Below are 26,147 nucleotides of genomic sequence, written 5' to 3' on the forward strand. Positions count from 1 at the left end.
TCACTTTTCCTCTCTGATGTGGAAAGAGATGTAATACTTACCTTACCACTAGATGATAAGGAGGTTCAGATGAGATTTTATATTCATGTATGTGTGTGTAATATATGTTTATATATATAACACCTTCATTATTCTAAAGTGATATAAAGAATTCTTCCCCATTACCAAGTTATTTCAAAGGCCACATCTTGCCACAGGTGACAATCAGAGCCATGTTGTGGTCTACTGGCTCTTCTGCTTACTAGTGTGCATGATTCCCTATACCTCTTGGCACCTTGCTTTCCTCTCCTGTGAAATGGACAAGAATACTAGTTGTCTAGAGAAGGAACTTACCGGGAGTAGAAAATGTGCAAGGTAGACATAGGATTGGTGAGTTACCCTGATGCTTTTTCCAGCACTACCTGTTTCATTTCTTCTAGCAGGATTTAGATTGCCACAAGTTTTCCTGGTGCCATCCTTGAATGTGAAGTATCTGGTTGAAAAAAGTGATTTGGGAGTCGCACAGACGTGGTTGCTTGCTGCAAGCTAGGCAAGTTACTGAATATGTTTATCCTTAAAGTGGAAAAATAATGTCACGTGCTTCACAGGACTGCACTGAGGATTAAAGGAGCTTATGTAAACAAGGCATCGAGCACAGTGTTCGGCACCCAGTGGGTGTGCTCAGCAAGTGTTAGTTTTCTTCCCCTAGACCATACATTGCTCTTCAGTTTTTACCCTCATTAAATAGCATTTATTAAAAAATTCCAAATAAGGCATGGTACTAGGTGCTTTCACTTTAAATAATAGGGCGCTAAGGGAAGGCCAGCTTGGGGTGAAGAGCCCAGGGAGCCAGTTACGTTTGTTTGTTTGTTTTATAATAAACAATAGTGGTTTCCCACCTCCTTCCCCTGGTCCTGAGCCTGCTGAGTCACTGATCCAGTCCCTTGGCCCTGTGATCTCTGGCTGTGTGTGTAGAATACAGCAAAACCCACAAGAAACCAGCACTAATAAATGGCAGATCGTTTTGAGGGATTTTTGTTTGCATTCCTGTGCTTCCTCTCCTGGCGAGATAGGAAACCTGTAATAAGACTTTTCCTAAATGATGCTGCATGTGAAATGTGGATTTTTTTTTTCTGTTCTCCTAACAAATGACCATTTCATGAGGTTTCTTTTCATTTTTTTTCTTCCTCTTTTCTGCTTCTCAGTACATTCAACAAAGAGCTTATTCCTCTGCTGGTTACTGATTGATGGCTCTACTCTGTGTGCCCTTTAATTTTGCAATAAACCAACAAGGAGTTGAGACCACAAACTTAAAGAGAATTGACTTATTTATTTGACTGGATTCACTGGAGCGACAGGCAGATTTAGTCATTTCAGTGTGGTCCTGGGGAGGGCAGGAGGAGTCCCTGGGAAGGAACACTGTGTTGTAGATAAACAGACAGAAAAGAGCTTGCTGTCCTCTCATTCCAGAGCAGCTGGGCATCGCTTTTCAGCAGTGATCCCATTGCAGGCCTTGATGGTAGCAGGAAGTCTTCCACAAGACTTGCCCACAGCTCCAGGATTCTGAATTCAGCGAGACTTCAGATATGTGGAAATGGATAGCCACCACCCACAGGTCTTATCTCCCGTGTCCCTTGTTTCAAAGGGATTGTGATTCACCTAAAGGGATTGCAGGAATAACCATAAGCCTGCCCAGGTCACCAGTCCTTCAGGCCTAGCCTCTTAGCTGGATGACTTCAAAGACCAAGAACAAACCTCTGCCCATATCACCTCCATCCCAGTTGTGTCTTCTCCATAAGGCCAGAACCTCCATCAGAATGCGGAGGCACTAACACACTTTATGAATTGATCACCAAACATATTGAGTCAATTTTTTCTTACTTAACACCACCATTGTGTGGAGTAAGCAGCCTGAAAATAAATGCAACATCATTTACAGTAGGAAAACACATAAACTTGTTGAGCGGTTTACATGGATCCTGAGTAAACCAAAGATAGCCCTTGTAGGGTGATTGAAAGCATAGATGCTATTACCATTTATATTTAAGGATTCCTCCATGCCCAGTGCTGCTCTCTCTGAGTTGAAGTGAAGCTAGAAAGACAAATACCCAAATGGACTTTGTCCCAGCTGTGAAATCCTATTCCAGAACCCAGTTTTGTTTGTGGCTCTACCACATTTAACCAGCTAACTGCTTGTTCTTATTCTGCTCTTATGTGGCAACCTTTCTTCTGAAACTCATCTCATCACATTTTAGCAGAAGTGAAAATATTAGCAGCGTGGTTAGTGGCCAAGACAGAAATAGAATCCAAGAGTCTGCATCCTTTCTTTTGCCATACCTGCTGGAGCGTGATTCCTCCCTGGCCTGCAGACTCAATATTTCCAGCTCTACCAAACAGCACTCTAACAGTCAGTTGGTTTCTTCTTGCTACTAAAAGTTTGTCTGATTCTTAAACATTTTGTACAGCTTTCTTTTAAATGTCATTTTGCATTGAACATTGTGGAACTTGGTAAGTCTGATATCAGCACATGCCTTGCTCTGAAGAAATTAATCAACAAATATCCACAAGGCTATGAGTTTTCATGTTGAGAACCTTTCATGTGGTAGAACCAATGTAGGCTAGAGGGCCAGACAGACCTGGTTTGAACTGACTCTTTCACGTGCTAGCTCTTCGGCCTCAGAAAATTGTTCATCTTCTGTGAACCTCAGTTTCCTCCTCTTCAAAACTGGCATACTAATGTTTACCTCACTCGGGTGTGAGGATGAAATGAGCTAATGTATGTAAAGCACTAGGTGCAAGGTCTGATACACAGGAAGTGCTCAAGAAACCTTAGTTTCCTCCTTTGTCCTCTCTCGCGTGTAGAAGGAGGACAGGGATACAGAAACACAAAATCTCAGAACATTTACACTGTAGGTAGAAAGATAAGAATAACACACATGACGTAATTAGAGAAATTCTCATACTAGATTACATGGTACTGATTCTAAAGTGGGAGTATTAAGAACTGAGGGATCGGTTGCAGCTAGCATAGTTAGGAAGGATTTCATGGAAGAGGTGGGATATGAACTGGCCCCAGCAAGATGGAAATTTAAAGAAGAGTAGGGGAGACATTTCAGACTGGGGCTCTTGGGGTGGGGATGAGAGCCAGAGTGAGTCAACCACGAGAAATAGAGATAAACTGAGAATGTCACAAGCCTCAATTTTTCCACTGGAAAAACTGAAGTGGACAGAATAATAAGTAAAAAGCTAATATTTGTTAGGCACCTGCTAGATATTAAGCACTGTCTTAAGTGCTTTTTATGCCAACTCATTCATCCTCACAATAGGCATGATTGTCATCTCAATTATACAGATGGAGAAAGTCAGGCATAGAGAGATTATGTAATCAACTTGAAATGATACAGCTAGTAGGTGGTAGAGCTGAGATGGCAACCCAAGGAAGTCTGACTTCAGAGCCCACCCTCCTAACACGCAACAGCCGCCCCAGTTATCTTCCAGCATCCTTCATGGGGTAGTGAGGATCAGCTAAGACCATTCTGTGAACATACTCTGAAAAATATACAGCATCATACACGTGTAAAATGCGTCATTATTCTTGTTAATGACATGAACAAGATAGCCACCTGAAAATGAGGGAGGAAAAATTGCAAGATAGGCACTCATGGGCAATTATATTGGGCAAGTTTAATAGCACATGTGCCTCACCATCCCCTCTCGCAACTCTAGGCTTGACATAGCCTCACATTTCCTCTTGAGGCAGTCCTCCAGGTGGCCATTTCCAATCCATCAGAGTGGGTATTGGAGGCTAAAAAACTATTTGTCATCTGGCATTAGGGCTTACATCTTGAGTGTGATCTGTCCTTGGCCAGGATATCCATTTTATGGACCTATAGCATGTGATTGGGAGTTGGCTTATTGGTGACCGTGATGGAAGATCTCTACTCCAAGGTCATTGCCATGGAAGGAAGCCCGCCCCTACTTACCATGTAAATATTTAGCCATTTTAATGTATTTGTTCTGGGCCTGTTCTTCTTGTATCTCTCCTACGTTGACTCTGTTTAACTGTAGGTTATTATTGTTTGTCTATATTGATGTCATTTATTTAAGTATGGACACAGACAGCATTGCTTCAGCTCCCGACCCCTCCCTGCCTTTTTTAAAATAACACCTTACACAATATCCCTTCCTTGAGGACATCAAATAAATAGTTTTTGTTCAGAAGCATATCTGATGAGGCTGCTGCCTTGGAAATTTGTTCCTAGGCACAACTTTTGACCTCCTTTTGAATAGACAGTGAGTGACCTTTGCTCCCATTTTATGCCACAGATTTACTCCTGAGATAGAATTGGATGCACTCATCCAGTTACTGAGTTTGGAGAGCCCTTGGTCAGGGTGTCATTTGCCTTAATGGCATAGAGATACAAGGAGTCAGACCAGTGTTGGCTCCTCTCCCTTTGGAGGTTTCCAAGAGGCTGGATGAGACCAGAGGCCCCTCTGAGCTTTAGCTCGTCCCCACTGTAACCCACCATAAGAGTGGCTGGGCCTGAAGAAGACAAAGTTGGTGGTTATCAGGCTGGACTCCCCCAAGAGCCATATTTTTTAGACCCCTGGGGAATGAGTGACTCAACAGAACTGTTTTCTTCGTCTCAAATGAGTCTAAGGAGGGGAAACCAGTTAATAGCAGCCGTCTGTGATGGACTGATCACAAAGCTGTGTCTTTCTAATCCTCCTTGCAAATCAAAGGGAGGGGAATCCCCACAGCCCAGGCATACACGTGAATAGAAAGCACCATCAAGTAACAAAAACACCTTAAAAGGTCAGCAGAAACTCAGGGGGCTGCTGGAAATTCACTTCCCCTGCCTTTCTGTGAGGCTTGGTGGGCAGCAAGGGAGTGGGCGAAGACAACCAAACAAACCTCACAAAAAAGCAGCTCAGCCACAGGAAGTGTACAGTGCAGAGAAGGCTTGGAAGGAGGTTTCTTCCATGTCTGTGAACCTGAGAGTCTTCTGACAGTTGGCCCTATTCTTTTCCAAGCCTGGGCTGGCCAGAGACTTTTTGGGTCCCGTGCTAACTGCAGAATAGCACACAGTTGGCAAATGCACCACTTGAGGCCACTGTGAGTGCACTGTTGTAGTTCACCAATAGTGCATGTTATTTCCTGCACTGGGCCCCAGATCACTGACAGGATGCCGCCGAGGTTGGGCTGAAGGTGGAAACAGCACACCAGCCTGCTGTTTGTGGCTTCATTACAACTGTCGCCCCATCTGAGACCCGGAATCAACACGTGTTAACCTCAGCCTCATCGGGGCCAGTGGAACAGCATGCTGACAGTGGAACCAGAGCTCTTCACGCCTACATCTACGACACAAGAGCTGGCTGCCCAGGGTTTCCACCGCATCCCCTTGCGTGTGCACCACGAGAGAAGTAGGCCGAGGAGAAAGCCATCCTACGGTGCTGCATGATTTTCTTGTACATTTATTTTGGCCAAGTGGCAGGCGCAGTTCTACCTCAGTACATTTCCTGAGAACTCAGTGGTCAAGGCAATGGCTAAAATGAGTTGGAAGCAGTATTATTATCAGTCGTTTTGCGATTGAGTGTGTGTGTGTGTGCACCCAGTTGAGGAGGTTCTTTTCTCTTCCTCCATCTGCATTGTCTCATACTGACCAGTGTCTTCTGTAGGGACTCTCCTCCAAGGCCAAGGGTTTCTCTAGCTTTGCCTGTGAATTTCACAGTGAAATCTACAAGAGAGATTTTTTCCCTTCACGTTGATAGTAAAAGTTGTGAATTTTATCAAGATTGAAAGTATTCTCACCGTAAACACAAAATTATTCAAAGTTGTCTCCTTCATTCTTTTCTCCCTCCTCTCTTCCTCAGCCTCTGCCGATTGGTTCTGTGTAGGATGGATTTCTTAAGGTTGAAGATGATGAGAATCAAGGGTAATGGTGACATTTTAAGTTCAATACTAACACTAATGCAAATTGAAATATATAATGTGTTTCATAGCCACCTGCCACATTTACGTTCATAATGTGTTCATTTTCTTCGGATCTTTTGTGGACTCAACACTTAGGTACAGAGAGGTTAGGAGCATTTCCCAGAATTGCACAGCAGGTTAGTGACAGAGCCAGAAATAAAAGGCAGGCTGCCTGACTCCCACAACAGTGTTTTCTTCAAGCCAAATTAAAGTTTGATCCTTTTACCACAAATATTTCAAAAGGAAAATCCCCCATAGCCTTTCAGATTTTCCCAGAAAACAATTGTCACGCAAATCTGCAAGATGGAAATAGCACGCTGGAATACTAAAACTTTATCAGTTCTTTATTCTAAACTGACAGTTGATATTCTCTGGGCTGAAGCTAAAGAAAAATGATTTTTTTTCATAATGGAATGATTTCTGATTTTCCAGATCTTGGCAAAACTAAGCCAGTGAATAGCAAAACCAGATTTGTGACACTTAAACTCCAAAATATTTGGTCTGACATTCCTCACAACAAATATTGGATATCTCTTTTCAAGGCTGGAAGTGACGGGGGAGTGGGATGGGGAATTGTCAGGGGAGGGGTGAGTCTGCTCTAGGCCTGCCTTTGAGGGGACTTACCCTGTTCCTTCCTATACTGAACGCAGGACACTCCCGCCCAGCCTCCCTCGGCCTCTTGCCACTCCCCCCCCCCCCCCCCCCCATTTCTCTCTCTCTCTCAGCTCCTATACAGCAGATGGGTTGGGGGCAGACACCGTCATGGTTGGGATGCAAGAAGAGAGTGTGGTGAAAACCACTCCAGGGCCTTTCTCTCAAGCCTTGGTGATGAAAGGACTCAATGAACCTTAACAATTTCTCACAGGAAAATTCCAGCCTCCGTCTCCTTAAAAGCAAGGCATTCAGCAACCCTTAACAGAGGCAGGATTAAAACTCAGATTTTATCCAAGTTAGCTGACTTTTCCGAGGCCTCTGCTTGGATAGAGAAGCTCAATTGCTGTCATATCTTGCAATTAGGATCATTTTAGATACCAAAAGTAACGTTGGTTAAAAGTATACCTTAAGCAGATAGATCAATTTTAATACAAAAAGAGAAAAAATTAACTATGCCTTCAGAGCCGATGAAAAGCAGAGCCCTGTGATTTTGAGAGTGCTAGATTCAGCAGCAGGCAGGCGGTTTGTGAGCAGAGCCAGCCGCCACAGTCTCTCTCTGTCCCTCAGATGGTGTCCTGCTCTGGCTGGCCGGGTTATCCAGCCGGCTGCCTGTCTGTTTGGGAGCTGTAAGAATCAGGATTATCGTTGCCCCAAGCCCTGCAGGCCCAGTTAAAGTAATTTTGAAACTTCTCTGATTCTCTATGTCAGATTGTAGCAGGTTTCTGGCAGGGGGTGGGTGAGAGGAGGAAGTGGCTGTTTTTATGGGCATAGGTATGCCCCCGAGATGCCTGAGGTTGCCTCACGATTCCTCTTGCCCAACCTACCCCTTCAACTCTGTTGCACAAAGACACGAGTTCTATGAAGACCTTTAGTTTCCAAACCCCCTGTGGGCTTCGGAAATGACAAGCCACATGCATCTGGGGCCACTGAAAACCACCAAAAAGACTGGCAGAATTCGGCTAGGGTTGCCTCAAATGCTTGACACTTTTTGAAGAAGCTGAAGCTACTTGCCTACTTGGCTTATGGTTATTTATTAGCATTAGAGTCTAAAAGGACACTTGTCACAAGATTGGGCTTGTTACACTGTAGCATTTTGATAATCTTTTAATGTATTTCTGGACATTAGATTCCTGTGATCATTACTTCTATAGATCAGATTCTCTAGACCAGGACGTCAAGGCCTAGAGAAGCCACCCGTCCAGGGATCTGGGCTGAGTTTCTCTCTCTCCTCTCCTCTGCCTGGCACTGCCTTAGGAAGGAACGTGGGCTAGCAGGCCTGAACACCCTTTTCTTATCTGAGCTATTGATCTCAGGCAGGTGATTCTAGTTCACTCTGTAGAAGGTAGAGATTCCCACAAAACTTGCCTCTCACCTGCCCCTACAGAAAGCTGAATAAGGGCATCTGCTATATTCTTAAGTCCTTAAAAAAACAACCTGAGCTGTGAATGTTGTTATTGTTTTCCTGACCATGAATATCTCTTCTGCTGACCAAACAGGGCCAGATATACTATTCCAACCTATTCCTGGCTGACCACAAACTCCCTCTTCTCTGTCACCTTCCAAGAGTCAAATAAAAGGAGATTTTTCCATCAAAGGCTGTGCCTTTAGGCCTGACACTCTGATTTCTCCAGGGCTGTCCCATTTTCTCTTCTGGCCACCATTTTCCAGTAGTCACAGTGGACTTGAATATACTAAGTGGCTACTGATGGAGACCCCAGCAAAGATACTTCTATAATGCTTCAATATAAGGTGGATCAGACTAGACACACACGGTGGCCCCTTAGGGCAGAATGTATTCTGGACCAGGAGCAGGAGGCGTGAGTGGGATGTGGCTACAGCCTAAATATAGTCTAATTATAGCCTAGCTGAAGGAAGATGGGTCAACTGAAGGCAGGTGGTCCACACTGAACACAGAGACTAGTGGAGAGTCAGGCTCAGTTGGTCAGTGGACTCCAGCTCACCAGTCCTCTGAGCCTTGGGGCTGATGGTTCTTCTGACCATCTGCTCCTACCCTCCTACCCTCTTGTCTCCAGGTGATTTCTCTCTTAAGCTACCTTTTTGATACTTAGTGGAAATGAGCTATATATTTTTGTTTGTGTGCTGGTTGGTTTTTCATCCTCAGGACCCTCTGCCTTCTACCAAGATGGCATTCATTCCCACCCATCGGCCTTACTAGTTCATCTGGTCTTTGCCTGGTTCCTGTCTTTCTGTCTCTTTTTCTCTAGCTTATAAGTCCTGCTGTCTGTGAAAGCAGGACCTATTGGATTATTTATGAATCATACCCTGAAGTTTCTTCTTCTTTAGAGAGCCTCATTGTTCCCTTAAGCTGAGCATAGGTGCTGAACAGAAGGGTTGAGTAGGAGGCATTTAGAGAAGTTAGATAGTGCAAGGGAAAACTTAGAACCCAGGGGCATGATCTTTGAAGAGAGAAAAATCCCCCCTTCATTTTGCCTTGGATGAGGAAGACTGAAAATAAGACTCAAGTCTACGTGATGTGGTATGAGGGGCCACTTCCTATTCAAGTGTACCTGCAGCATCCTGCACCCAAGAGGGTGGTGTAAGGAAGCCCTGGGAGTAAGTGGTCTTCTCATATATATACGGTTGAGTGGAGACAATAGTTCCTTTATACAACCTATAGGGTGTCCTGTTCCCCCCAGTGGCTGGATGGTGTTCTCCTGCCTGAAGAGTAAACTTTAAGTTGGATTGCGTCTCCTCCTGGCTTCAGATGTAATTATGACCATCAAAAAAATATGTATCTTCCTCTTAGTCTGAGTCCCTCTCTAGCTTTGGGATCTATAATTGATTGTAGTGGTGGTATGTTGTATATTTTAAATGTCATACTTTTAGAGAGATGGCAAAAGTAGCAGAAGTGCTTTCAATTAAATTTTTACTGCTTTTTTGAACATACCAATAGCAAATATTTGTTTTTTGTCAGCAGTGGGTTATATACTGTACAAAAGGGAATCAGGCGTGGGTTTTCTATCTAAACAAGCAAGGTACAAATCAGCAAAGGAGAACTAAAGACACAGATGGGAGCTAACATTTAAGGTTTACCATTGGCCGGGCACTATGCTAAGGATTTTGCATGCATTATCCAATTTAATCCTCAAAACCCTGTGAGTTAAGTATTATCATTCGCAGAGAGAGAGATTATGAAACTTGCCTGATGTCACAGAGCTAGTAAGTGGTAGAACATAGGATCTGAACTCAGATCTGTCTGATTCCAAAGCCCTCACCCTCATCACTGTGCAAACTGCTCTTGCACAAATTAATACCAAGCATCAGAAACCCCAGTCTTTCTAATGGAGCAAAGCAGCAGGAAAGCCCCTCTGAAGGGTCAGTCAGAACTCATTTTCAGAAGCCAGATAGCATTAAGGCCCTGTTTATAATGTGTAATAGTATTTTATGTTATTCTGAGAGTGTAGTTTTCAAGCCCCCACATTACCCCAGAGACAACGCATCTATAGCCTTCTGCTCCAGTCGTGCTGGTTTGTAATCGGTGCTATTTGGAAATGTTTCCATTCTATCGTTTTGCTGAACAGGGATTTGGAAAACCACAACAATTCCGAAAGATCATGTGATTAGCAACCCCATTGGTTGCTGTGTATCCCTTCCGTGATTTGGCTTTCAGACTCGTAAGAACGAGGCAGAGGGTTGTTAACAAAACCACGCAGGAGACTCTTCTCTTGCCATTGGAGAGTGAAAATGTTTTTTCTCCATCTCCTCTTCCATTGAAAGTGGAAATGGGCTGGGTATCTTTTGAGGTACATCTGTAGTTTGGCTTTAGGCTCTGCAGGGTATCATTTTGTTGGTTCCGTACAATAAAACCATCATCTCAGCGCAAGTTTCCATTATAGGACCAGTGAAATAGTAATAAAATTGAGAAAAAGTGGTCTGAACATTTTAGTAAATGCCTTTTCTTTAACTTACAAGTTTCTAGAGAAGACACACAGTGCTTTACTCTCATTTTCCCCCCTGCGCAGGGTGAGGTGCTTTGCATGGTAGGTATTCAGTAATGTCTTTTTCTCATTACTGTTACTATATCATTAGAATTGTGTTCATTCTCACCAAGTCATCTTTTAGAAGAGTCTGAAGCATGTGGCATATGCTAAGGTATTGACCTATATAGCATCATTTTGAAGGAAATAATAATAACGATGGCTTCCATTTATTGAATATTTACTATGGGCCAGACACTAGGTTAAGTACCTTACATTGATTATCTCATTTAATTCTCATAACAATTCTATAAGATAGGTGTCATTTTACCTATGAACAAATGAAACTCAAAGGTTTAAGTAACTTTCTCAAGGTTCACAGTGTCAGGGTCGGAATTTGAACCCAGTTTTACTGAACTCCAAATCCTATATCTTATGGAGAGAAATAAACATAATTCCTTATTCATGCTCCTGGACATGAATGATGTGTTTCTTAAAAGAGTAAGCTGTTACTTGACCATGTAAAGCCATTTTAACGGAAGACATAGTGATTCTTACCAGTCCAGATGAAAAGTATCAATACAAAAGAATATGGGGGATAAGATTAGCAAATACTCAGCGGAATGCTATATTGTCTGGTCATCACTACAGAGCAGCTGGAGACTCACGAGCCTACTTGACACACAGAGACCTTGGAAAGGTTGTCTTGGGTGATAGAGTGCTTCGTTTCTTTACCTGACCTTGCCATTGTGTTCCCCTCTCAGCCCTCAATTAAGCTGCCATTAGTATAGGATTTATAACGTGTCACTGGTCCATTCCAGAGAGAGCAACAGAGGTGTGGCTGAAAAGCTGGACGATAAAGAATGGAGACAATTCCCATTTCCATTCAAATCAGGATAGCAACAAAACCATAGCTGACCATCGGGGTAGACCAAGACAGTCCAGCTAGATGCCTATTCCAGGCACTAAATGCCTAGTACCCTTTTTAGAAGGGACATTTCCTCAGAGGGACCAAGATACTCACAGCTTCTACCCATGGTGGGAATACCCAAACCTTGGGAAAAGATTGCTGTTAGTCATGTTGCAATTTTCCAGAAGAGAATCTGTATTTTATCCTTCTTTTACATTTCTAAACAATAAATTTTATAAATGAGGATTTTTAAGGAAAAGAATAGTTTCTTGATAAACCAAATGGGAAAATATTATATGGCAGTGGACCACGTGAATTAGGCAATTTTAGAGTCCTTTTTAGGAATTTTAAATGTTATGAACTTCATTTTGTATAGATAGGATTATATTATTTTGTCTTTTTTTAAATACATAGTGAGACTTTGGAATTCTTTTGTTAGAATTTGACTAATTTAAAAGAAGAATGTTATTCCTTTAGAGATGAGTCTTATTCCAATTTCACAAATTTGGAAATAAAACTCTGACTTTTGAGTTAACAAGGGAAGAAGCCACAGGCATCCAAATTTTAAATTATTGCTTTTATTCAGCACTAGCAGTATCTTGGGTTGTGGGTATAATCTTAAAAGTTAAAGTTTGATAAAATGTGTACATATGCATCTTAATTCTCTGCGTTGCCTTCTGTTATTCAGCTAATATGTCAACACCTCTTAGTTCCAGTTTACTCAGCATTTAGGAAGAATTGATTAGTGGTTTAAGCTCTGAAAAAAGTCAGCCTGTTTCCTCAGTTTTCTGTGTTTTGAATGACCTATAGGCTTTGCCAGCTCTCCTGGCCTGAAGACAAAATTGATGAAAGTCAGAGCTGGCGTTTTCCTACCTGTGTACTTCTCAGCCTTCCCCTAAACCACAGCGTGTCTTTTGATGGCTCTAATAATTAATTTGGTCTTCTCTCTTTTCCCTTCCCCCCACCTTCTCCCTGTCTGTTCACAGGTTATCTTGACGAATCAAATTACCACCCATCTGAGCGGAGCCCCAGCTTCTCAGGCAGACCTGGTGTCTCCAGCTGATGATTTGTCCCCGTCTGAAGGTAAGAGATCTGTCCTAGAGGGGCTGAAACTTGACACTGACATGCAGCCCAAGGCCTCCCTGTTGAGAGCTGGGAGACACAGCTAACAGGCCCTGACCAGTGAACCCAGCTGGAGCCTGGGGATTTGGGCTTGACCACCTTTCCCAGAGTCTGATCCCGTATATTTGGAGAGTCCCTTGCCCTGTCTCTATAAAGTGAGCTTCCTTTTCCACCTGAAGGAGTCATCCTTACAAGCATCTATCACATCCAGCTGGAGGCTTTTTGCTCCTCTTAGGATGTTTTGGGTCTTTAGTATGCGGGCTGGTAGACTGCTAAATGACTTTGTTTTTGAGGCAGATGCTCAAAGGTTGGCTTTACTGGTGGTCTCATAGCAATTTAGCCTTTAGTTTGTGCTGGGTACGTTTGGACTGGCTTAAAGAGTACACCAGTATCATGTGCTGGAGACATGGCATTCCCAAGCAGCTTTACAGAAAGATTAAGAAAAACTCTCCACATTGGTAAATCTGCAAAATTTTCTCCACCCTCCCATGCGAGCAAAGGTCAGGCTGGCCCTGGTTTACGTAGCAAGGGGAATTACACCACTGAGCCGGTCGGTGGTTTCTGGTTTTATTGAAGTTCTTACTTGACATTTCTGAGTTCTGCTAGTTGTAGTCTAACTTCTTTCAGGGCAGAATGCTGTGGGCCTGGGTAGATGTGCATAGCTGTTCCAGGCGCGTCTGCACTTTGCATTTTCTGAGAACTATTCATGATGGGATATATGGACCTTCTAGGCCTAGCAAGGCTCCTGGCTGCCTAGGTGGTTTGCCATCAGTCGACCTACGTTTATGGTCTCACAAATTGCAAGGACCCCACCCCTACTTTTCCTGCTTCTCGGTGGTGGTTTTCAGAGTGAAAACTAATTACTTATTTATGAAAATTATAAAATGCTCTGTGTACCTTATTTCCACATTCAATGATGCTTTACCACTCCCCCATCATGTGGACTGAAAACCAGAATCATTGACTCTTTCTCCATCCTTACACTTCTTTCATCATCAAGGCTTCTTGGTTCTTCTTTCCGAACATATCTTTCCTCTGTCCTCTTTTTTGTCGTTTGTATTGTGATCAGCTGACTTACTAAACTCACAACTGGATTATTTTAATAAATTCCAAAATAGTCTTCCCAGCGCCAGCCTCTATCATTTCCATTCTGCCACTTCCAGACTAAACTTCCCCAGTCTGGCTTCCTTTTACTGTGTCACTCTTCTACTCAGAAATCTTGGAATTGTTTCAGCCCATTTTCTGAGAGTGGGCTAAAATCAATAAGCCAATTCTAAAATATTCAGAAATTTGTGGTTTGTTAGCTTGAAATCAGCCAGGGTAGAAGTATTTATACCATGGAAATCAGCAAATGCTAAACATCAGGGTTTTTTCTTTTCTTTTGCATGGATCAGTTTCCAAAACACCACTAGATAAAGCTGGTGCTTCTTGATTCTCTGTAGGCTGTCCTTTCCTTCCTGTTCAACTTCAGTTCTCACTACTACCTCGGGTGAAGCTCCTACACCAAGCGTGCCAACTTTCTGCCGGCAGCTCCCCACTCCTGCCTCCAAGCCTCTGCAGAGACAGCTCTCCCTATCTAGAAAAGCATTTCCCTTTTTCACTTCTACTGCTTCTTTTCTTCCCAAATCCTCCCACTGCTTCAAGGTTTATTTCAAGAACACCTCTTCCACAAAACCTCCTTGCCTGTTCCAGTTCACGTTGGTCTCACTCTCTCTTCCTTCTCTGTGGTCCCTCTCCCTGCTCAGCTATATAAAGAAAAGGTCTAGAAAAATTAATTTAACTTTTCATGGTTTCCCAACCCGATGGGTAGATTTTTTTAAAGACAAACTAAGTTGTCTTCGTTTTGTATCCCTGTTGTGCCTGAGTGACTAGCAAAGTTCTGGGTACATAGTAGGCTGTAAATAAATGCTGAACAAATACCATAGTAAATACTTTGTAAGAACAGTAACCATGAGAATCACATAAAGCACCTGTGAACATCATTAGAAATTGTTGTTCTAATTATTTCACACACACACATATTTATTCAGCTCTGAGGAATGTTTCCTGAGCTTGTTTCCTTGTTTGAAAACCAATAAATAATAGTAGCTTGCTTTGTCTTGCCTTCCTGGTTTATCTTAAGCAAAGAAGAGGAGTAAAACAGATACAGGGGAAATTGCTTTGGGGCTCCAGTGTTATCACTTCAAGGAAATGTCATGTTCATGGCGAGGGGAGAATTGCCAGCTCATCCTTAGACACCTTTTTCTTATTATGAAATCCAAGATAGAATGGAAATAGTGGATTTTTCTGGATCTTTTCCATATGTAACTGAGCAGGTAAAGAAGCTATAGAAATATTTTTCCCTAAGTCTGTAATGAAGTTCCTTACTAGTGAATTAAAGTGGGACAAACGTCTTCAAAGATTTATACCTATTCAGATCATTACAATGGTGTTAATGTTGCTATGATTAATATGTATCAATTGCTTTGTTGTTTCAAGCATTTGTTGTATCAGCTTTGCCATTGTGTTACTAGCTCTGTGATCTTGGGCAGGTCTTTTAATCACTTTGGGCCTGTTTTTTTTTTCTGCTAAATGACAAGTTAGCTGCATATGAGATTGCTGAAGTCTCTTCTAACTCTAACATTGTAAGCTCATGATGTGAGTCTGAAGATCAGGAACATTCACTCATTGATGGGGTTTTAAAATTCTGATTACAGAGTAGGAAGCATGACCTGTGGTCCTAGATTAAACATGATGGAAAGGATCTTCAGAAATCTTAGTACTGATGCTTTGGCATAACTATAACAGCCTCCTCTCCCCATATTGCTATCTCTTTCTCACTCTAAACACTCTGGTCTTGTCTGTCTGTCTCTTGCTCTCTCTGCCTCTCTCCCACACAAATGTGTACACGAGAAGTAGTGTGTACAAACCAGCGAGAGTGAGAAACACACTGTGATGGGGTGAGCTCAGGGTTCACCTGTCCCCTAATAGCTTTCAGCTTCAGAGCAGAGGGTGCTGCTTAAACAGTGCTCCCTTGAAAACAGTTGTGGGGTGAGAACAAGTGGCCAAGAGCAGCCAGTGATAAAATGATCTGAGTTGACCTGAGAGAAGTACCCAGCAGGGGCTGATTTGGGGAAACGAAGTCCCTTCTGCTCTAACACAGAACAGGGAATTCAAGTGACCTGGCCCAACTGAGAGATCTCTTCCACCCCAGTGGATCCTGTACTATTAATATCTGCCAGCTGCAGACCCAGAGCATCCCCCTGCTGAGATCAAAAGAGCCCCTATCTTAGCTGGAACAAGGTCATCTGCACAGGGCTATAAAAACGAGCCCCGGCTGGCTGCAGGGACCTCTCTGGGGGAGGAGAAGTCAGGAGATGGGGAGGCGCTCTCTCACGCTCCTTTAATCTCGGCTGACCAGCTGTTGCCCTCCCAGAGTTTGTAAAGTTGAGAGTTCTTTGTTTTTGTGTTGCTGGATTTTTTTCCTTATTAAATTTGTGGCTGGGTTGTTGCTTGGATTATGTAGACCCATGTTCACCGCTTGGGTCCACGGTGTGATTCCCTTCATTGAGGTTTCATTCCACTGTTGAATTGTTGAGCTCCCAGGCAGGAGAGCCAAAGAAGGGATAAGTGGACCCCAAAGGCCAAGGACTTTCCCAGCGTTGCTCTTGCCCCATGGCTCTGTGTCTTGAGAAGGAATGAGAGAGCAAATTGAATTTTCTCTATTTAGTTAACTCCTCATACGTGCAGTGTGCCTGTCAATTTTCAGCCTGCCTTTCACAAACATTATTTCGTTCAGTTGGGAGAATGAAACTTTCAAGACTCATGCAAGTTGACCAAAGTTATACTGTCAACCTAAGGGCAGAAAGTAGGATTTTTGGTTTTATAATCTACTTTGTTCTCAACCAGGCTCTGTGAGTCAAAGTATTTTCTGCTTTAGTTTTTTGTTTTGTTGATGGAAACTCAGGCATCTTGGTTATTACAGAGTTCAGTGACTGGTTAGTGACTAGGTTATTGTGACTGTTCCGTGGCCAAGGACATGTTTCTTGGATACCCTTGCCAATTCTTCCTGGTGGTCATAGAAGACACTAAGGATGATGGGATCTCAGTCATAGGGAATATCCCTTTTCCCCATAGTGATCAGTAAAGAAGGGATCTAACGGTCCATCTGGCCTAAGACACCATATCCTATTCTGAAGTCAACTGGGATTTGAGCAGAAGGACTTGCTAAGCCCCTGTCTACCTGGGCACAGTTGGTAGGTGAGGTTGATGTACAGGGGACAGTGGGCCCTGTGCAAGGTTGATGCTCTGCTCAACATAGACCATTGGCTTTCTTTCCTCTGATGATTTAGTAGCAGTTACTTCAGTGTGGTGACACAGCCCATTTCAGAGCCCCAGAAGGCTTCATAGAAAGGAAGACATTATTAAACTGCCATTCTGGCATTCCCAGCATCTGGCATGTTAGGATACTTTTATCTACATTCATAGTTTTTGGTAGATAATAGCACTTAAAAACTAAAAGTGCATGGATGGGTCAAGGAAAGAACACAAGAGAAAAAGCAGTACTTACTAAAACCAAGAATGGTTCCTAGTTTTAGTATTGGAAGCCTTTTTATTCTGGTTGAATTGATGGCTGATTTCATGTGCACGAGAAAGTATTTTGGGGATTCACATTCTCAAACAAACCATCCCTGCAAAAAGCTGGAGTCCATTTGAAAGATTATATGCAAGTACGTGGCTTGTGTCTCTTAAAATAAATTCAACAAGCAAGAACAGCTCAGAATGTGTAGGGCGAATCAGGGACTCAAGGTTGTGAAAGAAGCCGACTTCAAAGCGTGGTATGAATTTTCAAGTTTTATTTCCACTCTTGCTTTCCAGCTGGATCTGCTCTGGATTTACTGCAGGATGTTTGAAAATGTGGCTCCCTGCTAATCTCAGACAGTTGCTATGATCAATGGTTTCTTTCATTTCCGATAAAAAACACTGGTGTTTCTGCTTAAATTGTGTGTCCTTTCAGCTTTATTATTGTAGTTGTAATTTATTGTCCAGCATTACCCAAATTTGTAATCCATTAACCACAAACTTTGGGCTGGGTTGGTCAAGTTAGCAGAACTCTCTCCACACTTTAGCTCCAAGGCCCTCCACAGCCCAACCCCAAACGACATGTTCCTTGGTTTGGGTAAGACCATGTATAAATGAATACAAGTGGAGCAGCTTTAAAAATCCACCTCTCAGGGGTATGGTGCAGTTGACGATAATTAGTGCTTTGAAAACATAAAGTGTCACCATGTGACTGCAAAGTTAATATTAACAACTATGATCAACATTGTTAACATTAGCATTTCCATACTATTTTAAAATGTCTTCAAATGATGAATCACTTAATCCACCTCAAACAACTGAAGCATGAAGGAGAGAAGGGAATTGCTCAAAGGCCACACAGTAAGTGAGAGGTGGTGGTGCCCGGAATAGAAGTCACAGCCCCTCCTGTGAAATCCTCGATTTGGACACTGCTGCCTCTTAGGAGTGAGTTTTGGATTAAAATGTTTGTGTCCTGGTGACCTTTCAATTTTTGATTCCAAAGCCACAGACATATATCAACACACACAACTTCACATGCTTCTATTCACAAGGGGACACACACCTACCCACGCTCCACTCTCCCTAGTTTTCAAGAATCTATGGCACTAAGCTGGGTGTATATTACTTCCAGCAACTGTTCAGTTGCCATGAAAGGCCTAATTTATAGAAAAAGATGAAAAGCACCAAGAACCTGTGGTGTTCAGCTAAAGAAAGCCTAAATATTATGTGAGGTGGGGGCAACTAGAGCTGAGAGGGTTGGGCACAGCCTACGCATGTCTCAAAGCTGTAAATCTCAAAAGGGAGGAGAACTCGTTGAGGAGTTTCAGCCGGGCGGGCGGCCGGGGGCAATAGAGCCACAGCTGAGGGATCAAAGGAGAAAGAGAACGTTGAAGTCAACCACCAGGAAGTGCTTCTTGGTCAGGAGCTCTGTTTTGCTAGCGATAGGTTGCCAGAGAAAGACACATTTGAAGCATGAGGTGCATTAAGATTCGATTAGGTGAGAGCCAGAGAGTTTTCTTTGGGAAGCAGTTTTTGAGGTGGTTCGTGGGAGGGCTGAGCTAGATGTTTTGAAAGTATTTTTCCCTTACCCTCAGACCTCTTCACCGTTTTGGATTGACTGGCTAATTTCCCATATCTGCACATGTTCCTGTTAACATCTCAGTGTCATGAAGGCAGAGGGATGAGAGAACCAAAGCCAGTTTTGTCAGTTGCTTGAACTACAGAGATGATGGGGCCAAAAGCCCAGGGAATGGGATGCCAAGAGGTAGTGTGATTCCAGAGGGCTCCTCTCTGAGAGGAGATCCTTGCTTGTCTACCATGATTGAAGAGAATTCTCTACCAAACACCAGAGGCCTCTAGGTCAAAGATCATAAAGCAGGGAAGAAGGCCTGCTGTCTAGGAGTGGTGCCTGGGGCATAACTTAGTTTGTGTTGTAATGTGGCATGAAAAACTTTCAGAATGCATTTGTGATGTTTACTAGGATTTGGGGAGGATTGTAACAAGGTCTGACAAAGGCATCTGGCCCAAGGATAGTCCAGCAGAGCTCTGACCTGGGTTCCAATCTCTTGGAGGGCTTTGCTCTTCTTCACTTTTTTGGTAAGCCACTCAATAAATACTAGTTGGATTAAACTGTATTTCATTCAGTCATACTGACATTTCCTATGCATTAACTGCGTTCCTGCACATATTAGCATAGTTTTAGAGCTATGGTCCCTCCAAAAAACCTTTTTGGCTAGATGAAGAAACCTTCAGGTGGCTTTCAACCTGATGATTTCATGAGTGGTAGGGCCCCTACTACATGGACTATCTTAATGTTACAGGAAATTCAGACAAGAGCAAGATTTGGTCCCTGTCCTTAAGATATTTACGATGTGGTTTGAGAATAATTCTGGAGGAAAACAGTATTAAGTAGAATGTGTGTGGTGTTTTCAGACAAGTCTGGTGTGCACCAAAGCCTCCAGGATTTAGGAAGAGGGAACCATCTCTTTCAGCAGAGGAGAATTTGAAGGGTCCAGGGAGGAAGATGTAACAGGCCTCGAGAGTTGGGTAAGATTTCAATAGGCAGAGAGGAATAAAGATCAGGAAATGCTATAAACTAAGGCATTAAGTTCAAATGGGCCATGTCTGCCCATATCTTCTGTCATTTTCCCCCTCTCAAAGTCTGTTCTAGCCACACAGCCCACTCTCTTGTTCTCAAACTCACTAGTGTTTCTGCTGCTGGGCTTTTGCTCTAGCTGTTCCCACTGACTGGAGCACTTGTCCAGATCCTCCTTTGGTCTGCTCTCTCACTGCATTCAGTCTTGCTCAAGTGTCATCTTCTCAGAGAAGTCGTCTTTCACCTCTCTATCTAAGATGGAACCCTTACCCCCATCCCATCCTTATCTATCCCCTAAACCTACTTTAGTTTTTCTTCATTGCCCTTATCACTGCCTGACCTTGTATTATAAATTTATTTGTTTATGGGTTTATTGTCTGCCTCCTTTGCTTTCATATAATCTCCTTAAGGACAAGAACTTTGTCTTGACTACTCCTGTATCCACTAGTTCCTAGAGGGTACTCAATAAATATGGAATCTGTGTTGTAGGGCAATGCAGGATATGTTGGGAAGGGGACAGAGGAGCCCCATTTGCCTGGGGCTTGGGGTAAATGTAGGGAGATCATGTATAATAAATCTAGAGGTAAATTGGAGCCAAACTTTGAATGCCAGACTGAATTTAGATTTTATGCTAAAATGATCATAGCTATGCACTCTGAAGACTATCTAGATGACATGTATAGGATGGCTTAGGGATGGGGAGATTAGAGGTAAGGAAATGGTGAACTCACCAAATGTTTAGGGAAATGTGGCACCCATTATGCACCAGGAGTATACTTAGTGCTGAGGATACAGAGATGGAAGAATGACATTCTGATGGAGGATATATCATTACCAAAGATGGCAAGGGCATGGTCATTTAAAGAATTGCCAACCACTCCTTTGACTGGGAGTGCAGGGGACGTGTAGGAGAATGGCAAGGGATGAAACTTGGGAAGTGGTCAGTGTAGATCATGGACATCTGGCATGCCATGTTAAGGAGTTTATGATTTTTCCTGAAGCCCCTGTGAGAAGAATGTGAAGATAATCCATTGGCAACACATCATTTCCTTGATCAACATGATTGATGAGGCTTATTTGACTGGCTAGGAATGTTTCTCCTCCTCCCTTATAGTTCCATGTGCATCCCTCCCAAAGCCATATGCTCAATCAAAGAAGATGGATGATCTGCCCAGATAGAGTAGGGCTGTTCTTTAGTCAAGGATGTGGGGTGGTTGTGTTTCCCTACCAGAACCTTTGTTCCAGTGGTTCTCTCACCTAGAGGGGTTATTAATACACGCATTGCTGGGCTCCCATTCCCAGAGTTTCAGTCAGTCTGGGGAGGGGTCACAGAATTTGCATTTCTAACAAATTCTCAGGAGTTGTTGATACTGCTGGTCTAGGGACCACAATTTGAGAGCTACTGCTTTATTCATTGAGTCTCTTATCTGTGTTAGGCACCAAAAGTACCAAGATGAATGTGTCTCCATCTGAGCTCTCAAGGAGAAAATACCCTGAGAGGGGAGATAGGCATGTAGAAAGGGTACCATCAGGACTCATGGTAGCCATATGCCTCCATTGAGTCACTAGTGGTGTTTTCTGCAGGCTTTGCCTCAGCTCTGGGATAGAGTAGTTACTAGACTGTTTCAGGGCTCTTTTGGTAACAAGAAACAGAAAGCCACTGAAGTTTGCTTTAAAAAAATCACGCCTATTAATAACAGTAGCTAACATTTATGGACTATATATTGTGTGCCTGGCATTGTTCATCCATTATTGCATTTAATCCTCACAACAACCCTCTGAGGTGGATGGTAATCATTATCCTATTTTATAGATCAAGGAACTGAAGCTTAGAAAGCAATACAATTACTGGCAGAACCAGAATTCCAACCTAGGGAGTCTGGCTTCAGAACTTACATTTTTATCCACTAAGTTCTTCTATAAGGACATAACTGGGATTCTCATGGCTATGTGTAAATAGAAATTAAAATATAGCCAGATCACTTGGGAGTTGCAAAGTTTGAAACTTAGGTCATTCTCTTCATTCTTCTCACATCTGCCTTGGCTTTCCATGGCACTGACCCTTGACCTTATGATCTAGTTGGCCCAATTTACTTTTACACCTGTTAATTCTGAGGATGGGTTGTCCTTTGGTCCAATTGAGCATGACCAAGAAGTCATATAGTAAAGAACGTGACCAGTACACCTTTCCTTTCAGTAGGGTCCGTGGATAAGGGACATTTTTCCCTTATAAGGGGATATGCATGAAGGGCAGATTCCTTTAGAAGGGAGTACCTGTGAAGTGAGTACCCCAACATAATCTCTAGTTGAAGGACTTTGTCCAACTGAGCAGATATTATTAGTAAGTTTGCTAAGTTTGTCTGTGTATCAATCCCATCAGTCATGTCCATTCTCAGCATCCTCCCCTTCTTCCAGATCAAATTTTTGATATTATCTACCCATTGCTAGTCCATGCCTTCAAGCCAATATGCTGGATTTTTAAAAAAAATTTGAAAACATTTTCTTTCTAGTCTCACATAGCCATCTGCCTACACTTTGATCTACTTTTCCTTATACCCACAGTCAGCTCTAGAGTATCTCTTCAGGGGAAAAAGAGGTCTGTTCTCTTTATCCAGAATCCACTACATACTCTAAACAATTATTATCTGATGAGATATGAGGCCTAAAGTTACCTGTGTATAAGTCACCTCCTATTCAGGGACATATGACAGACACATTAGCACAGATTGTGTCCCATGGTCAGCCATCATGTACCACTGCTTAAGACAAGAGAAGCCAAGATGGCAGCTGGATGACTGAAGTATGTGCAGCGGAGAACTCTATATCTGTAAGTTGCATCCTTTCCATAATTTATGATATGCTGGGGCAAAATTACTTTCTACTCTCAAGAGAGGATCTCCCTTTTATGGGTTAAGTACAAATGTGTGTGTGTCTTGGGGAGGGGTTCCTGTGTTTTAATAGAAGACAGTGAGGCCTTTTTAGGTTCTGATGTTGATTTTCTTAACCATGCATCTATCTAATAGGCCCATAAAAGCAGCTACAAGAATCTAAGTTCCTGGGAGTATTACTTCCAGCCGTAGAGGATGGATGATACTCCAGTGGGCCAAGGATTAAAGAGGCAAACTTTTTGTTTTTAAATATCATATATAGATAAAGGAGGCTAGAAAAGTGCCAAAATAAACTGCTTCCGAGTTGAATGACAAGGAAATATACCCCCAAGAGAGCCTAGACCAGAGATAGAGTAAATAACTGGCCATCTTTAAAGGTAGAGCCCAGGAAACAAGCATGAGTAAGTGGCTGCCAGAGCCCAAGGAGTGGATCCAAGGCCCAGCCAGGAAGAACACTCCTTGCTCCTCCAGAGACCAGACTGGAACCAAGGGAAATAGCTTGCACGTTGATGTCATAGCACAAAATTAAGATAAATCAGCAAGAAAATGCTATCTTAGGGTCATTAGAATGTAAGCTCCTTGAGGTCAGGAGTCTTTGTCTCTCTTGTTCACTACTAGAGCCCCAGACCTAGAATAGTGCTTGGTAATAGTAGTTACTCAATATATATTTGATGAATAAATGAGCACCTATAACTACAAGGGGGCAATCAAAGAATTATATAAAGCTTTAGACCTATATTTACCTAAAGGAAGCATGAAACTGCCATTGTGATTTTTCTCACCGATATATCATGTGTATTCCAAAAATCCTTCTGAGTGCAGTCAGCTTTAACTATGTATCTATACTGACTGTGTGTGATAAATAACAACAGGCAGCACAGGGAAAGTGTCAGAAAGGAAAGACCAGGAGCCTAATAGCTCTGCTTTTGAAGGAGAAATCTCTCACATTCGCATGAGAGTGGTGACTGAAGTTGTTCAATCTGATTTACAATAAGGATATTTATTAGTGCCTGCTACCTACTAGGTCCTGTGCTAGGCAGATATGAGGGATACAGAGATAAAAGCTACCGCCCATGCCCTTTGGGAAGCTCACAGTCAGGTGGTTGGGGAATCATGGTGTGTGAGTACACAAAGTGTGCCATGAGGGCTCTAGGTTCTGGATTTCCTGGGCAAGCACAGAGCAGTGCTAGTTTGGGGATGATAGCTCTCTAGGAAGGCTTTTCAGGGAGGAGACACTTGAGCTGGGTCTTGAAGGATCAGTAGTGGTTCCCAAGAGGAGAAAGAAGAGGGGAAAATGCTCCTGGCCAAGGGAAAGGTCCCTGTCATGGACTAGAGGTAGGGTGCCCAGGGAGACAGACCCGTGGGAGGTCCGTGATGGCCAGCATGGAGGGGAGTGGTGAGAGATTGTTCTGTAGAGAAAGGCAGGGGCCAGATTATGAAAGGTCTTGTACCCCGTGCTAGTCATGTGAATTCTTTCCTGAGGATGATGGGGAGCTACTGAAACAGGGAAGTGATAGGATCATTTTGTGGTTCAAAGAGATTTCTCAGGCAGCAGTTTATAGGTTAGGCGGATGGAGATGAAACTAGAGAACTTGGACTTTGTTCTTTTTGAGGGGAATCACTTTTGGGTGGGGATAGCCCTAAATTTCTTAGGCAGTGGGAACTTGATAATAAGCTTACCCATTCTAAAGTCTGGGTGGCCAGGTCTGGTTTGGATTTCCCACCTCATCAACCTGGGAGAGATTTCTTTGGTGCACTAGGCTTCTGAGCAGCATCAGGTGAGCCCTCCATTTATCAAGGTGCAAATAGTTAGAAATGCCTATCTGTAATTCTTTGCTAGGTAGAGAAAATAGCAAGTGATTTAAAGTAATAAACAGCACTATGGAAATAAATACATGTTTTATGTTCCTTTTTTTAGTGATTATAATAATATTGAGTGCCTATTATGTGTCAGGCACTATACTAAGCTTGAAAACTCTCAACAGCTTTGTGGGGTTCAAGTATTACCCCCATTTTACAAACAAAGAAACAGACACAGAGCGTTTACATAGCTTGCTGATGATCACCTGACTGGTGATTAGTTGGGATTTGAACCTAGAGAGTCTGGCTCAGGGCCTGTGTTCTTGACCAGTATGCTACACTCAGCTCTACAAGACGTTAATACCTCAGACAGCTTATGATCATGTATTTCAGTCATTGCCAGAGTTGAGAGGGCTCCGTGCTTCAACATAATAATCGTGGCATTTCTTTGTCCACACCCTGAAATCTCTTTACAGACAGGCATTAGAGAAGCAGTGTGTTTTACCAGCAGATAAAGCACTGCATTTGGAATTAGTAGACCTGTGTTCCAGGGCCAGCTCTGCCACAAACCATCTGTGTTGTTTTGAGCAAGTCGGTTAACTTCTCTGGGCCTCAGTTCCCTCAGCCACATATATAGGGGGTTACATCAGGCGATGCCTGCAAAGTTTGCTTCTTCAAAGGGCAAGGTGATATTTTCTCTTTCAAGCTTCAGACAGGCTTCTCCGTTTAGCTTTAAAGATGAATAAAGCAAACCCCAAGCTGGACCTCCCCCTCGTTTTGGTGTATCCCTTTGTCACTGTTATATTCTATTGGCTATCTGGAACAGAGATCTTCACATTTTTTTAATCTACAACCCATCATTTTTGAGCATATTACCCCAAAATATATAAAACTGTTATCTGTAAAATATAGTGCTACTATATAATAAGTTATATAAAATACATCAGAAATAGAGATTTTAAAAAAATGAGATAGGTTCTAATATTTTCTTCCCACATCCCAGTGCGTCATCATATGTATGCCTGCCACTGATGTCATGAGGACAGTTCAAATTTCTCCTTTCCTTGTTTTCATTGCAGAGCTCTTTACTGTCCCAAGAAGAGTGAGAGTGAACCCAAAACTTGGGCATTGGCTCCAGTCTTTCAATCGTTCATTCTTTCACCTATGGAGCATCTAGAGTGTGAAATGCTTGCTGGGTGTTCAAGGGTAACGAACAGTATCAGGCTTGGCCTCTACCTTCTAGAACATAAAGGCTAATTCTAACTTCACCACCCTTGTCTGGTTGGAACCCTAGAATTCCTGCATACTGTCAGGAAGCTAAACCTTACATCTAAACTGGCTGTATGTGTGGCACTACAGTGGTTAGGATAGGAAAAGATAAGAAAATAAGGAAAAGCCAGAATATGAGGTCTACACACATCAAACAGTTAATGTCACACTACAGCACAGCCCCTAGTGAATTGCCAGAATGAGGGAGGCAGATTTTTAATGTCAGTGGCACCCAAGGAAAGGAAAGATCATTGTGACCTTGTGGTGCCTTGGGCCACCATCTTAAGACATCAGGACAGAACGAAGGTGGACTTCTTGATCAGTCTTCGTGAGTCAGTGTATATTGGGTCCTGGATTTCAGCCAACAGACAACCTCCATCACTGAGTTGGACCCACTCATAAAGCGGCAGGCTGTATATCAGCCCCATGTTTCACTGGGAACTCTCCAGGCTGGCCA

General features: G+C 42.9%; 1 protein-coding gene across 9 annotated transcripts in view; it reads left to right on the forward strand.

Moving 5' to 3' along the window:
• The window catches only part of LOC124231003 (DNA repair protein RAD51 homolog 2), a 560,668-nt gene that overhangs the window by 385,044 nt on the left and 149,477 nt on the right, over nt 1-26,147 (forward strand). For all 9 annotated transcript variants that reach the window (XR_006886344.1, XR_006886345.1, XM_046647615.1 and 6 more), the window contains one exon: nt 12,442-12,538. Coding sequence is in view for 7 of the 9 variants with exons in the window: in XM_046647615.1 (XP_046503571.1) it covers nt 12,442-12,538 (97 nt within the window). In the remaining 2 variants the exon portion in view is untranslated. The remainder of the gene's footprint in view (nt 1-12,441; nt 12,539-26,147) is intronic.

Source organism: Equus quagga, chromosome 20, assembly GCF_021613505.1.
Source record: "Equus quagga isolate Etosha38 chromosome 20, UCLA_HA_Equagga_1.0, whole genome shotgun sequence".
In the NCBI taxonomy this organism is placed as follows: Eukaryota; Metazoa; Chordata; class Mammalia; order Perissodactyla; family Equidae; genus Equus; species Equus quagga.